The sequence below is a fragment of the Lissotriton vulgaris genome, chromosome 7, assembly GCF_964263255.1.
Source record: "Lissotriton vulgaris chromosome 7, aLisVul1.2, whole genome shotgun sequence".
Classification (NCBI taxonomy): domain Eukaryota; kingdom Metazoa; phylum Chordata; class Amphibia; order Caudata; family Salamandridae; genus Lissotriton; species Lissotriton vulgaris.
In genome coordinates, this window is record NC_141695.1 from 697,584,287 (window position 1) to 697,600,024 (window position 15,738).

Genomic DNA, 15,738 nt, shown 5'->3' on the forward strand with positions numbered 1-15,738 from the left:
CCCACTTCGTGCGTACAGAACTCAGCCTCCTGATGGCCACAGACACTGGGGCTGAAGAAGACTCCGAGCCCCTCCCTGACCTCCTACGGACTCGGGAGCAAGACGGCTCCGTGGATGGGGTCCGACTCTCGGAGACCCTCACCGGAGAGCAACGTCAGGAATGTCAAGCTCTCCTATCACAGTTCGCCAGCCTGTTCTCCCTCACCCCAGGTGTCACTTCCTGGTGTGTGCACGATGTAGACACAGGGGACAGCCCCCCTATCCGCCACCGGGCCTACCGCGTGCCAGATCGGGTACGGGCCTGCATCCAGGAAGAAGTAGCCAAGATGCTCACACTCGGGGTCATCGAGGCTTCAGACAGCCCCTGGGCCAGCCCGGTAGTACTGGTCCCCAAAGCAGCTGCCCCCGGCACCACCCCAGATCTTCGGTTCTGCGTCGACTACCGGGGCTTGAACGCGGTCACCCGAACAGACGCACATCCCATCCCTCGGGCAGATGAACTGATCGACCGCATGGGAGCTGCCCGCTACCTCAGTATCTTCGACCTGACGGCGGGCTACTGGCAGATCGGCCTCACACCCCGGGCGCAAGAACGTTCTGCCTTTTCCACACCCGATGGCCATTACCATTTCACAGTCATGCCCTTCGGCATGAAGAACGCCCCAGCGACATTCCAACGGCTCGTCAATCAGGTCCTGGCGGGGCTCGAAGGATTCAGCGCCGCCTACCTAGACGACATCGCTGTGTACAGCCACCATTGGTCCGAGCACCTCCACCACCTCCGAGCAGTGCTGCAAGCCCTACAGCGGGCTGGCCTCACAATCAAGGCCAGCAAATGTCAAATTGGACAAGGGTCTGTAACCTACCTCGGGCACCAGGTGGGAAGCGGCCTGGTGGCCCCTCTGCAGCTAAAAATTGCCGTCATCCAGTCCTGGCAGCCCCCCATCACACAGACTGAGGTACGAGCCTTCCTGGGCCTCACAGGCTACTACCGAAGGTTCGTGAAAGACTATGGTACTATAGTAGGACCCCTCACAGAACTCACGTCGAAAAACCAGCCAAAGAAAGTCAACTGGACCCCAGAGTGTCAAGCTGCCTTTGAACAATTGAAAGCCGCCATGTGTTCCGCCCCTGTGCTCCAGGCCCCCGACTACAGCCGGGAGTTTGTCGTCCAGACGGATGCCTCCGACCATGGCATTGGGGCAGTCCTGTCTCAAGTGAACACCGAAGGCCTTGATCAACCGGTGGCCTTCATTAGCAGACGACTCCTACCACGAGAACAGCGCTGGAGCACCATAGAGCGGGAGGCCTTCGCTGTGGTATGGGCCCTCAAGAAGCTCCGGCCCTACCTTTTTGGCACACACTTTCGGGTACAGACCGATCACCGACCCCTGCAGTGGCTGATGCAGATGCGGGGGGAAAACCCGAAGTTACTACGCTGGTCCATCTCCCTACAAGGTATGGACTTCACAGTCGAACACCGGCCTGGGCCAGATCACGCCAACGCGGATGGCCTGTCCCGGTTCTTCCGCCTCGACGAGGAGAGTCCCCAAGAGGAAGGGTAACTCTCCCCGCCTTCAGCTGGGGGGGACGCATGTTGGACAGGCCACATGAAAGGCCGCTCTCCCCCGGCCCGACCCGGCCTGAGCCGGTCCCGCAGGTACCACACACCACCCTTGCACGTCCTCCGTCCCCTCAGGGACCCCTGCCCTCGAGCATGTCAACCTCGTGGGTCCGATCCACTGCCAGCCTACGCGCCCATCCTGGGGCGCCATCTTGGACACTCCACCACGTGGCCACGTGGCCACCTGGCCCCCGGCCGACCTCAACCCTGGGCCTGGCCAGGCCTCAGACATCCCGGCACCACCATCCACCCAGGAGGTGAGCGGGCTACTTGGCAAGTCAATGGGAGAAAGAGGTGTCGATGGCTCTCCCCCGCCAAGTGCCGCTCGCCCATCGCCTCCCCGGGCACTGGCTCCACCCCCCTGCTGGGTGTCTGGACTCCCTCATCCCGGACCTCCCGACCTCCAAGTGCGAGGGTCCGGACATCAAAGCACACCAGCCCTATAACTGGGGCAGCTCCAGAGCAGGAAGGCAGTTGTATCTTGGAGTCGAGAGACGTAAAGAGGAACTCATCCTAGACGGACTACTGGCGCTGCCATAGCTCTGTCCTGTGCACCATCGTCCTGCCTGTTGGCGCTGCCACAGCCTTCGCAACCTTCATCACCTTCATCGTCGTCGGGACCTGCTGGCGTGGCCGCGGACCGTTGTAACCGTCATCTTCACCGGGACCTGCAGGCTCCGCCGCGGACCGTCGTTTTCCTTCGTCCATCTCGGGACCTGCCTGGCTCCGCCGCGGCCCGATCATCTAGAACGCCGAGCTCGAGGATTGAGAGCTATTTTTCACTCATTGGTAACAAGACTGTCCCGCTACCCTTTCCCCAAACCAGAGACTAGAATCGAGGGGACCCCTGAGTCCAGACCTCCTTGTATCATATCATCGTAACCTAAGAATTGCATATAAAGTCTCGTTAACCTTCAACCTTGTGTGGTGTCCGTCTGTGGGGGGGAAGTTACTCGTCTGTACAGTCGTTGGAGACGGCTCTCCCCGGAGACCTCTCCCCGTAGTCTCGGCCGACCCTCCCGGTCCGTCTAACACCTTCTCTTTGGCTTTCTGCTTGGTGGATATCTTTTCAACTCTATGCAGTATCCGTACTGTATAATGTTTAGTATCCACTTGCCTGTGGTTATTTTTCTCCACTCGTGTAGAAAAAATCTCAACCTTCCCCCTACTGGTGTTGTGTGTTCTCTTGAGCCGTGTCCGTGTGAGCCTCCCCTTAGCTGTTGGTGCTCTCCCCCCTGAGGCCTTGGGTGGGTGAGCGCCTCCTTCCTCATGGAGTCACTTTTGGGGGGGTTGATCACCACCTCTCCGTCTCTGGCCCCGTCCGTTTCCTCTCCCTCGAAAGGACTGGCCCCTATTCTGGGAGTTCCAATTCTGCCTCTGTTGACCCTGGTGCCATTGGTTGTCACTCTGTTGACCATGGTGGTGCGACTGTTGCGAATGTGATTGCTGGTTTCCCCCTCTACCATTTGGTCTCCTTGTGGGGGTGCCTCTCCGCATCCCCCTGAATTGTAGGGCTCCCATCGATTTGGCTGTCTCATTGTCCTTCTTCAGCTGAGCCAGTTTGTCATCTACTGATGCCCCGAACAGCGTCTCCCCGTTGAAGGGGGAGTTCAGGATGTTGTTTTGCACTTCTGCTTTGAAGCCTGCTATTCTGAGCCAGGCTTGCCTTCTCTCAGTGATGCCTATGGCCATCAGCCTGCTAGATGTTTCTGCCCCATCTAGGGCTGTCTTCAGGCATGCGTTTGCTATGTCCTTTCCCCCCTCCACGAGGTGGGCTGCCCTCTGCCTGTACTCCTCAGGCATGTGTTTCAGCAACTGGCTCATCTCATCCCAGTGCTGGTATTGGTGTCTATTCAGGAGTGCATTGGAGTTTGCCATCCTCCAATGCATAGCGGCATTTCTTTCAATTTTTCTTCCAGTGAGGTCCATCCTCCTGCTTTCCTTATCAGGTGGTGGGCCAGATGTTGTTGGCACGTTGGCCCTTCTTCTGGCCGTTGCCGCGATTATGGAGTCAGCTGCCACGGTGCCCTGGATATAAGGGGGGTCCTCGGAGGAGAACTAGTACTTCTTCTCCGTCCTCGGGGTCACTGACCTGCATGTGGCCGGTTCCTTGAAGGCTTCAGTCCCTTGGGCCGTGACGCTCTTCAGCATGGGCAGGAAGCTGCTTTTCGTCTGCGAGGGGAGCAAAGTTTCTAGCAGGAAGTCAGCCTTTGTCTGTTCCTCCACCAACTTCACATTGTAGACTGCTGCAGCCTTCTTAACGACCTCATAGTAAGCCCCGATGTCGTCTGGCGGCGAAGGCCTCGAAGGGTATGTCTCCACAGGTTCCTCGGGGTTATCGGCCTAGAGATCCTGCCATTCTTCCTCTAGCGACGCCGAGGATTCTGAGTAGTAGCTCTCGCGGAGGTAATCTCCTTCCGAGCGGTAGAAATCCTCTTCTCCCTCATCTGTGGGATTTGGAGTTTTCGGCGGCTCCTCGGCCTCGAAGTCCTCCTGCACCTCTACCTCTTCGGCGGTCGCAGCGGTCTTCGAGGGAATCGAGTAGGTCTTCGAGGGAATCGTGTCGTTTTTCATTGTTTCCTCGATGGCTCTCTTCCTCTGGCGCATACTCTCCATTTCGGCCTCGAGCCTTCTTCTCTTTTTCTCCATCTCTGCCGCTTGCTCGGCGTCGAGCTTTTCGGCCGGTCTCTTCGACGTTACCTTCGACGTCGACGCCGCTCTGAGAGTTTTTTCGCTCGAGGGTCCCTTCTCGAGGGCCTGCCTCGACGACCTTTGCTTTTCGCTGGTCTTTGCCATCTGGGAGTCCTTTTCGAAGGATCCGCTGGGCCTTTCGGAGGATGCAGCTTCGGACGTCGAAACTTTCGTCGCCGGCGCTCCTTTCGAGGACTTAGCCTCTGCCTTTCGGGGTTCTCCCTCAGGCTTTCTCGGCCCTGTCTGGGTTTTCGGGGTCGTAGACTCTCCTACTTTTTTTGAAGGTCTCACATCGGTCTCTACGTCCGTGAAGTCATCTGGTCCCTCGGCGATGTTCTCCTCTTCGTCTGAGGAGGCACCCAGCTGGTAGAGGGTCGGCGTGGTCCCTTTCCCCTGCATCGTGTGGTGGGCCACCCTCTGTCTCTCTCGAACTCTCAAAGTCTTCTGCGTGAAGATTGAACAGGCGTTGCAATCCTCGCTGGAGTGGTTGATCGGCAGGCAGAGGTTGCAGACTGGATGCTGGTCCTTCTGCGCGTACTTGTGGTGGCAATTACGGCAGAACTTGAATGGGGTGTTGTCCATGTGCTCGCTCAGGGGGCCCCCTGCGCGCGCTTTCTCCTTGGCCGTCGAGTATCACGAGGTTTTCTCCTCTTTCTCCGTTCCGGCTCTAGGAGGTCTTCTTCTCCGACTTCCCTCGGTCCTTCTTCCTCAAAAACTTGGTGTATTTCCTTCTTTTCTCCTGAAACTTCTCCGGAGCTTCATGCGACGATCCAGACCCAACGGCGGAAAAAAGAATCTGAAGATGGCGGCCAAGGGTGGGAGCTTCCGCAGGAAGCGTGCCGACGTCACGAAGGTGCACCAAATGGTGGGACGTCGACGCCCACCTGGGCTACAAAAGAAAAAAAAAAAAAGAGAAAAAAAAAGACTACGAATCCGGACCCAACCACCAGATCGCGGAATAATGCACAGCATAGTGAATCCAGAAAGATTCACGCTGCAAAACTATACATCAATCCATTTATGCACGCGGTCTTCTAATCTATCTATAGCCCTGCCATAGTTCTCCCTGAAGACCGTTTCAGCATCAGTGTGTAGGCGTATCCCCCAAACAGCGCACTGAATCAGTGGTCCACTGCAGAGGGTATTCCATCTCAAAGTGCTCAGCGGGACCGTGAGAGGGAACGCAATTGACTTATCCCAATTGACCTTCAACCCCGACAGGCCACAAAACCGCACCACTTTCCGCAACAGCGGAGCGAGATTAGTCTCAGGATCGCGTACGTATAGCAGCGTGTCATCTGCATATGTTGGTTTTACTAGTTTATATGTAGGGAAGTTAAGTCCTTGGTGTGAGTGGTATTCGCGCATTGTGCACGCCAGCGGCTCCTCCACTAAAGCGTACACTGTGGTCACACAAAGGGCATCCTTGTCGAGTCCGCCTGCGAACCTTGATAGGGTCCGTGACAGTGCCACCAATTCTGATGCGGGCAGACGGGTCATTATAGAGCACCGAGACCATCTGCAAGAATATGGGGCAAAGCCCAAGTCTCATGAGCACAGTCCACATGAAGGGCCACTCAACAGAATCGAAGGCCTTTCCATATCCAAGAAGACCGCCATCGCCTTCGAGGTCGGTCTCGTGTGCTGGATCGCCCCAAAAACTGTCTGTAAATTGTACGTGAGATTTCTGCCCATAACAAACCCCGCTTGCTCCGGGGCTACCAGATCAGGCATAAATAGAGCTAGGCGGGCTGTCAGAACTTTGGCATACATTTTTGTGTCCACGTTGAGAAGGGACAGGGGTCGGTAAGCGCATGACCGGACCTTTCTTTGGATGTGTCGAGGAAGGGTCGGGCCGACGGTCTTACTTACGACCCACTGTGCTGGAGTGATGTCCTCGACTTCGGAATCTTCTGCCTCGGAGTTGCTGTCGACACCATGTTGTTCTGGGATGCTGACGCCCTCTGCGAAGATGTCGTCTGGAATCGGAGCTGACGATCGAGCCATTGTTGGCCTAGCTCTTCGGTCCCGGATCATCTTCTTGGAACGGAAGGAGGCACAAGCGAAACAGTCTCTGGCCTCGTGCTCCGGGGAGAGGCAAAGGTTACAAACCTCATGAAGGTCGGTGTGGGGAAACTTCGACCCACATTGAGGACACTTTTTAAATGGCATCCTTTCCATGAGCTGTAGTCGAGGCCTAGTTAGGCCCGAAGGCCGTAGTAGACGACCGGAATCGAAATCTTCGATGTTGAAGAGCAGCATCGACTGGAAACACGTTCAAAACTAAATTCTGGAAGCTGGTGAGGATTGCACGTTGAAGGAAATCGGTTCCAACACGGAGTGCTTGAAACACATCCGAGCCCGGTGGCGGAAAAAACCAATATGGGGATGGAGACGATACCCATGCGCAGTATGAGCCAAAGGAGGAGTCACCTGTCCCGTGACTTCCAAAGACTTTTCTACAACAAAAACAAACTGCAAACATCCGGGCCCAACACTACGTGGCCATCTATGCAGTGTGTAATCTGCAGCTCAAATGCCTCGAACATACACTTCCAAACCCAATAGTAGAAAAAAAACAATCTAACAATGGAGTTGATGACCATGCGCACTATCACCAAAAGGAGGAGTCACCTTACCTTGTGACTAGGAAAGACGTATTCGAAGAAAAACAACTTGCAAACATCCTGACCCAACACTAGATGGCAGGAATATGCAAAGCATGTGTATCTACAGCACATATGCCTCGTACATAATTTTCCAGTCTATGCTCGATCTTTCTAATACACAACTCCCCGAACCAAGCCACATGCTACCACTCTCTGTGTTTAACTGTCTGTTCTTCTTGTACGGAAGGATTCAAGGACAGAAAAGAACAAACATACATCTGTAACAGCAATATAGACTAGCTGTGTCTTGGTACACCAATATTTATCATCTCTACAGTGTCTGAAAACATTAAAAATGGACATAGTTTGACACCTACACTTTTCCTTGTCTCTGCTTTTGCTGCTGATGCCTGCTGCGAGGGTTGCCTTGAAGAATCTTCCAGAAATGAATTCCAATTCAGAACAGGAGCGGTTTCAATCTCTAAAGAAAAAATATATTAAAAGTTAACATTTTTGCTTAAATTACCCCTTTTCTTGGTCTTTAATAGCTTATGGCTGGTGAAGCTTTAAAGCAGGTCTTCTCATATTTCTATGTCTAAATGTATTTAGCAATGGATAAAAAGTGCAGAACAAAAAAAGCAATACACAGAACAAAACTAAACAAGAATAAGCACACTGAGAAGTAATGACATTTAAACATCATACAGTCACCAAGGAATGTGCAAAATAAAAAGGAAATCAATAGTGACAAAAAAATATGTGGAAATGAGGAGTTGAGGTATAAAAAAAGATTGGCTGATAATTATGTAAAAATTATGTTTAATGCACTACATACCACAGAATGACACATGCTGCATACAGCACATTCAAATCTTCGTTTTCACATGGTGCTGACTTTCGGGCTTTCTGTGTGTCCTTTGAAGTGTACGTGCCCCAAAATAGTGTTTTTTCCCCACATCTGATTATTTTCCCCACTTCCTCCAAATGAATGGACTACCTCATCTGGTTTCCAGGGCACAATGCCAGGACGAGTCAGCAGCTAGATATAACAGCCAAATAGATTTCAAGTTTTTTTTTTCTTTTACCGATAAGGCTGCTCCTATCTACCAACTTCAAAATCCAAAACCCCTTAGCACTCTGAGAAGACCAGTAAAAGCTTGAAGAGTGAGCTTCTGAAAATCAATCTTTACAACAGTAATCCCCAGGGCACGGGCTATATGGTATCAAAGTTTAGCATGGGTATCCTTAGCTGAAAGGGATTGTTTTAAATACAGAGCTTAACACTAGAGCACTAGATGCAGGTTCTAGCCAATCCATAGCAGAAACATGTAGGCTGCTGTATTTGTGAAAAAAAAAATAGAACGGAGGGAGTTGAGGCAGTTGTGGATTACACTTCCTTAGACAATATTCAGGAGACCTTGGGCAAGTATTTGGCTGAGGAAGAAGCCTAGTAGATCAACTATGTAATGAAATCTGTTACACCAGGAAACATCAAAATGTCATTGAGGAACCTCTGGTACGACCGGGAGCAAAAAACTACAAAAGAGTATTTTGGTCAATCTTTCGTAAAATGAAATAGCAATTGTTTTACATCCTTTAACAGAAAGGAGTGATGGGACAGAACACAACAAATAACAGAGAAAGATGCATATATCATTGCCATTAGAAGGGGAGGGTATTAACAGACTCCGAAAACAGACAGAAGAACTAATTTTACAAATCGCAGATGACTGCCTCAAGGCAGCAAATCATTTTCACCGACCACTAACTATGCTCAATGGCAGAGACAGAACATTGGTGGATCTCCTATATATTGGTTGGGGGTCTATTGCTGGTCCCAGAAGATGGTAGCTGTTAGACCCGTCAGCCCTTTGGGTGGTCCCTCCTTATTTTCCCCCCTTTTTTGCCTTCTATTTTTGTGTCCACCATAATTGTTGACCATAGGTCTCTGGGCGCCTCATTATTACCTATTAGTAATGAAGTGCAGGTGCTCCTCTAAAATGGAGGAAGGTCCTCTCTCACAAAATGGTGGCCTACCAACTGTCAAAGATTTACTTCAGAGTTTGACCCATAAGGTTAGTATTAGAGGGATCTAGAACCTTCCGGCCCATTCTAGTGAGCAGAGTCCAGGCTATGTAAAGATGGAGATTGGGCGGCCATTTTGTCACTGCTGGACTGGTTGGAGTATAGACAACTGCGTCAGGGGGGGGGGGTGTGTCACAGGCTACTCTGATTGTTCCTAGGGACTGCGAGATAGTCATGGGTGCTGCCCTCCCCCCTGTTGATCTGACCCTGCCCATGTAAAAAGGACTGTGGGCCTCACGGATTCCAGAGTGGCCACTGCAGAGAAATAACTAAATTACTTCAGCATCTGGTGTAACCTAGCCGTGACCCTAGAAATCTAAAAGGGTGGTGTCGTGGGTTACAGAGACAACGAGGAGAAAAAGGACTGCTGACACGAGCTCAGAAGTAAGAGGGCATCTGGAGTGGTGACTTGGGAGATTATTCGTCCTGTCTGGGGAGCGATGACTTTGCCGTGGTAGCGTGGCAGAGATAACCTTTCTGCCTTCCGCCTTGCTAGCGACATGTGTGACCTGGTTGAGAGCCTGGGGGCCGGAGCTGCCGGTGTCTCGGCGCCGCTGATTCTGTTGTGAGCAATATAGTGAAATATTCCCGCGCCAGGCGTGAGAAGTAATTGGGGGCGTCGCCAGCTTGAGGAGAGAGACGCGGGCGGGGTTGCCTGGCATCCGGATTCCCGCCCGGCACGTCTCTCAGCTCCCCCTGTCAAGCCGGAGATTCCTGGTGTTGTGGGGAAGTCGTCTGCCTCTCCGGGGAGACTGGAGCAGAAGCGCACGGAAACCCCGCGCTATGGTATCCCCGGGAAGGTAAATCCTGCAGAGTGGCAGAGGCCCCTTTCCGCCTCAGGCGAGTCGCCAGACCTGAGCGGGAGGAAAGGTAGACAGATCGGCAGAGGGCCCAGCTCCGGGGCTTCTCCGCGCAAACACTGCTCGAGTGCTGAGGTATTTGGGAGTCCGGGAGGGGAGGAAACAGAAGGGCTTGTGCTGGAACTGAACCGCAAAGGTATATCTCCCATTCAAGCCTGCTTGACTTTCCTTAATTAAATCTGAGGTGTCAACTTTCGCCCCCCCCTCTTTTTGGAATTAAACTTAACAGGAATTGTTCACACAGAGGAGTAAGAGAGACAGCAGCCTCACAGATTAACTAACCAGCATGATGTTTAAAGTAAATGTCTTTCAGAGCCTAATTTAAGTTAAACAAGAAACTGGTTGGAAAAGTGAAGCCATTTTATGCTAGACGTTCTAGGAAGGCAATCACATATTTAATATAGTACCTTTGACGTGTTCGCTGGCCTAAACTGAATTAGAAATCTGTCACAAATGGTTTAGGAGGGGTATTTCTACCTATTGAATGTCAGGGTTAAGGAAGAAAGAAACTAATTGCTAGACAAATGTAAAAGTGTAATAGCCAGAACTTATCACTGCACTTATGTCCGAAAGGCAAAGTTCAAAGTCTTAAAATAATAAGCAAGGTGATTTTATTTGTAATCTTTTTCTTGTACTTTGATCACAAAGAGAAGTAGGAAATTTAATGGTGAAGAATATACTGTAAGTAATGAAACTGTACTGCAAGAGGAAACTAAAGAAAAGATAAAGCTTCATTACTTTTTCTAAAAAAAAGGTGTGGTGTCATTTTTGGTGGATGGGCGCTGGGTTGCTGTGGTGAGTGTGCCGCAAGCCTTGCACAATTGCCTTAGAGATAGGTCCTTCCACTTTGTGCCAGGCTACCCTAGGTGGACCCCGGGTCCAACAGTAGCTACTTCTGTTTTTTGAAAACTCTAGCTTCAAACACCATATTACATTTTTAAATAAAGGCATATTCCTCTTAAAAGCAATACAACTGGGGGAAGTGGCCAGACAAGATGGCCGGGTGGATGAGAGTACCCTCAACTCCGGCACACAAGAGCTGTTCAAAGTGCTTTCACGGCACGTTGTCGACCCTAAACTGGAGAGGAATGCGAGGGAGAGCCATGATCGAAAGGTTGAACAGTACCAGAACCGAGGCATATGATTAATGCGGAGCGCAAGAAGTGGAGCTGCGCGATCCACAAAATGGCGACGGCACCAGTTAATACTTGCTGTGGTGGCTGCCGGCTTCCCCGACCTGCATTGTGGGCCCCTTTTGCGGATCTGAAATAGCTGTGGCGATCAGCAAGGAGAAACTGAGGAATACGGAGGTGCGACTGCATTGGTGTGCTCGCCCGCCTGATGCCTTGTGACCACTGCTGGTAGGAGCTTGCAGTCTGCCAGCACGAGCGGCCCCCTTTAAATTAAAAGGACAGCCTTGGGGACAAAACACCCATAAATGAGGTTTAGGGCGCTGAGAAGTGCAGCGGGGGCGCCCAGGCACGATTTGTCTGACTTAAACCTAGTGCCAGCAGCTTACAATTAAAGCTGCATACAGGAAAAAAATGAATGGCCCCACTGAGAGTCTGCCCCTGGAAGTGACCAGTGATGCTTGCAGAAGGCGAGCAGGTGACTGGAGGCCTTAACAAACAATAAAAAGGGGTGATGCTCTGTTGATGCTGCAGGTGCTGACCCAGTGCTATAGCTCTGGTGAGGGGTACAAACATAATTCTTTCAGAGAGAAAGGAGGCCCCCCCCCAGGAATTGTTGGAGCGCCACGCAGGAGGGAATGACGCTTGGGCGACGCCACGAACAAGGGGTGAGGGCTCCTCCATTCGCGGAGTGAAGTGAGGGGGCTCCACCTATGCCACCAAAAAAGGCCCTGCTAAGGTTTCCAGCTATTTCACTGACATGGAGAAGAAATCTCCGCAGGAGAGGGCGGACGACGACACGACCATGGCTCTCACCTAGGAGGATCTAATTGCTTCCCTCAGGGATTTTAAGGCAGAGCTCAGCGCATAGATTAAAGTGGAAATCAAATTCTCCATGGAGCAAATGAAAGCTGATCTCTCGGAGCGGATGGCAATGCTCCAACTGTGAATAACACAAAAGAGCCTGTGAGGTCTATCAGCCAATTCTATCGGCCGACCTGACGTGTAGTAAACTATGTCAGTGGGTGCTACAGTCACCAACTATAAGAAGAAAGAAGAGAGGGCATGAGTAACGTGTGGAAAGAATACAATCTCAGAAGAGTAAAGCTTGCTCAAAAACTGGTCAACCAAATCCAGAACAGCTGTTGGTAGATAACCATCAAACAAACCAAGTGATCCATCATATCATTTGGCCGTCCACACTGTGACCAGGCCGGTCCTTAGATCATCTGGACCCCATGCCACACAGACCTGATCCAGTATTTACAACTTACTGTGTGGCATGGGGTCCAGATGATCTAAGGACCGGCCTGGTCACAGTGTGGACGGCCAAATGATATGATGGATCCAGTATTTACAACTTACTGTGTGGCATGGGGTCCAGATGATCTAAGGACCGGCCTGGTCACAGTGTGGACGGCCAAATGATATGATGGATCACTTGGTTTGTTTGATGGTTATCCACCAACAGCTGTTCTGGATTTGGTTGACCAGTTTTTGAGCAAGCTTTACTCTTCTGAGATTGTATTCTTTCCACATGTTACTCATGCCCTCTCTTCTTTCTTCATATAGTTGGTGACTGTAGCACCCACTGACAGTTTACTACACGTCAGGTCGGCCGATAGAATTGGCTGATAGACCTCACAGGCTCTTTTGTGTTATTCATATTGTGGAGCTGGGGAAGTGAACCTGTAGTAGGTCTTTAATTATTTTTCCCTATGACCCTTCTCTCCCTGTTTTGTGTTATAATGCTCCAACTGTACCTGGACCCTGTAGGCACGCCAGTTCTAGAAGTGGAGGCGCAACCTCAAGTACTGGATAAAAGAATGTCTGCCTCCCATGATAGAATGCAGGAGCTTCACACCCAGTTACAGTCAGCGCTGCTAAAGACCGAGGATCTCGAAAACAGAGCACGAAGAGAGAATGTCAGGATTAAGGACCATAAGGAGGGGCCGGGCCTGGAGGAGTTTCGAGGGTCTCGAAATCCTGGGTGCGAACCAGATAAAGATATAGATCGAGCGGGCGCATCATGTGAGGCCCAAGCCAGATTGAGAGCGATGTCGCATGCGCAACATCCTGGTGAAACTTCACTCCTTTAAAGTAAAGGAGGCCATCCTGCAGGCGGCCAGGAAAAAGGACGAGATCTCATTCCAGGGCTTTTGCTGTACCCTCCATCAGGACCTGGCACCAGCGACTCTTCGTCTGCAGCAGCAATTTCGACCCCTCACCACGAAACTTAGAGCGGACAAAATCAAATACAGATGGACTTGCCCTTTTGGTCTGCCCTTCAAATTAAACAATAAAATGAAGCATGTTACAGAGCTGGAGGAAGGTCTGAGGCTCGTGGGGCTTTCTCCAGGGCCAGAAGATCGCACAGGAGGTCTTTCCAGAGGGACAGAGAGCAACAAGTCTACACAGTGGAACGTGGGTTCGAAGGATAGTCACTCCAAAGACTAGAATAATCTATTATTTATTATTATTATGTAGCTTGTAGAGTGCGCGGTTACTCCCAACGGGAGTGTTCCGGCGCTGGCAGCAGATAGAACGTGGCGGGGTGTGTGTGTATATTCCGCAAGGTGCTAGGTAGTACTAAAGAGCCACGTCTTCAAGGACTTCCGGAAGCTGGACTCTGAGTTGGCCTTTCTGAAGTGTTCGGGTAAGGAGTTCCAAAGAGTCGTGGTTCTGATGGGGGAAGGACCTCCCACCTATTCTAGCTTTGACCGTAGATAGTTGGGGCTAGCACCGTTTATTGCCCTATAAGCAAAAGTGAGCGCTTTAAATTCTATTTGTTTCTTTATGAGCAGCCAATGTAGACTGCGCAATAGGGGAGAAATGTGATGCCTTAGCGGGACATTTCTGATAAGCCTTGCAGCTGCATTCTGTATTATCTGCAGTTTTCGGAACCAATAGACTATTAGCGAAGTCTAGTTGGGATGTTATAAGTACGTGGACAATTGTTTTCCTACAGTCCATAGGTAGGAGGTGGAGAAATCTTCACAACGCCTTCATTTTCCAGAAGCAGGACGAGGATACATGTCCTATCTGGGTTCTACACGAGGGTGTTGTCAAATTTGAAACCCAGATTCCTGGCCGAGGACACTGGAAGTGGAGGAGGATTGAGCTGTAAAGGCCACCACATATCAGAATGGAGATGGGAAAGCACATTAAAAAACAGTACCTCAGTTTTATCGGCATTTAGCCGTAGACGGTTCTTAGTCATCCAGGCTAATACATCTATTAGACACTGCTTAAAGTTTATGAATGCAGCCTCTGAATGATGTTTGAAGGAGAACACCAGCTGGGTGTCAGCAGCGTAGGAGATGACACTTATGCCATGTTGCTCTACAACATGGGCTATGGGGGCAAGATAAATGTTAAAAAGGATCGGGCTAAGAGCCGAGCCCTGTGGCACTCCGCAAATCACGGGGCGAGGTGATGAGACATGAGGATGCAGCCTTGTTCTCTTGGACCGCCCCTCAAGAAAGGAACTGAACCAAGCCAAAGTGGTCCCATTTACTCCCAGCTGCCTGAGCCAGTCAAGGAGGATCTTATGTGACAGTGTCAAGCGCTGCTGACAGGTCTAGCAGCACCAGCATTGCACAGCTGCCCTTATCGAAAGTTTCCCATATTGTTTCAGCTACCTCCAGCAGAGCTGTCTTAGTGCTGTAGCCAGCTCTAAATCCGGACTGAGAGTCATGTAGTAGTCTTGTTAGTTTCGAGGAAATTGGCTAGCTGTTTCTGTACTTTTTTCTCTCAAGGATCTTGGCTGGTGCTGGCAAATGGGAGAAAGGTCTAAAAAAAAAAAAAGTATTTGTATAGCTGGGTCTGCATCCTTTTTCTTAAGGATGGGTTGGACAAGTGCAGTTTTCCAAATGGACGGTTAGGTGCCAGATTTTAGGGATGCTTTGCAAAGCAGATTCAGTGGAGGTTTAATCAGTGGGGCAAGTAGTTTAAACAAGCATTTACAATGCAATGGTCGCGGCATTGTTAAAGTTAGAGCTATTGGCATTGCTCATGACATTATTTTTATTTATGTTTTTGTTTTTAAAACATAAATAAATGGCATTGTCATTTACAATGCCAATAGCTTAATCTCTTGCAAATGCGAGACCTATTGAATTTGCACCCACGTGTGGTAAATAAAATTACCGGGACTAGTTTTCTATACATTAAATGACAATAAGGATAGCTCAAATAAAAATGAGAGGCAGAGTCCGTGGTATCTGAGTCATACGGGCTTTAATTAAAATGACTCGAGTCACTGAGAATCGGGTTCCATCACCACTAAGGTTCAGGAAGGGATATCTAACGTTTTTATTAACATCACACATTATATATAGTAAAACTGTACAATTTCAATGAATACAGTAGGCGTAACAAGTGAAAAGAGAGAGATAAGAACACATGGGCGTAAAAGAAGGCGTGTAAGGAGGCGTACACGGAGGTGTGTACCAGATGAGTCACAGAAGTGTCATAAGTGGGTGGATGCATAGAGAAAGTTTGCAGGGTCAGCAGAAACCTTTACCATACATGCGCGCGCAACTGAACATGACGTGGTATTGACGTGTAACTGGGAAGAGCGGGGGGCTTGACTTTAGCACTAGTAGAGGAGTCTGGTGTCTGGGATGTCAGAACGACCTGCACCTATAGCATATCTGATATCTTGTGTTTGGAGGATGTATTGTCTGAAGTAAAAGGTCTCTCGGGCAGAGGCCGTCCGTTACTGAATGCTAGTGCGT

The 15,738-nt window shown here is 50.4% G+C and overlaps 1 protein-coding gene across 1 annotated transcript in view; it reads right to left on the bottom strand.

The window, feature by feature from the left end:
* NOL11 (nucleolar protein 11) overlaps positions 1-15,738 on the bottom strand; it is a 423,141-nt gene that overhangs the window by 193,956 nt on the left and 213,447 nt on the right. The window contains exon 10 of the mRNA XM_086930931.1: positions 7,302-7,405. Coding sequence (XP_086787057.1) covers positions 7,302-7,405 — 104 coding nt within the window. The remainder of the gene's footprint in view (positions 1-7,301; positions 7,406-15,738) is intronic.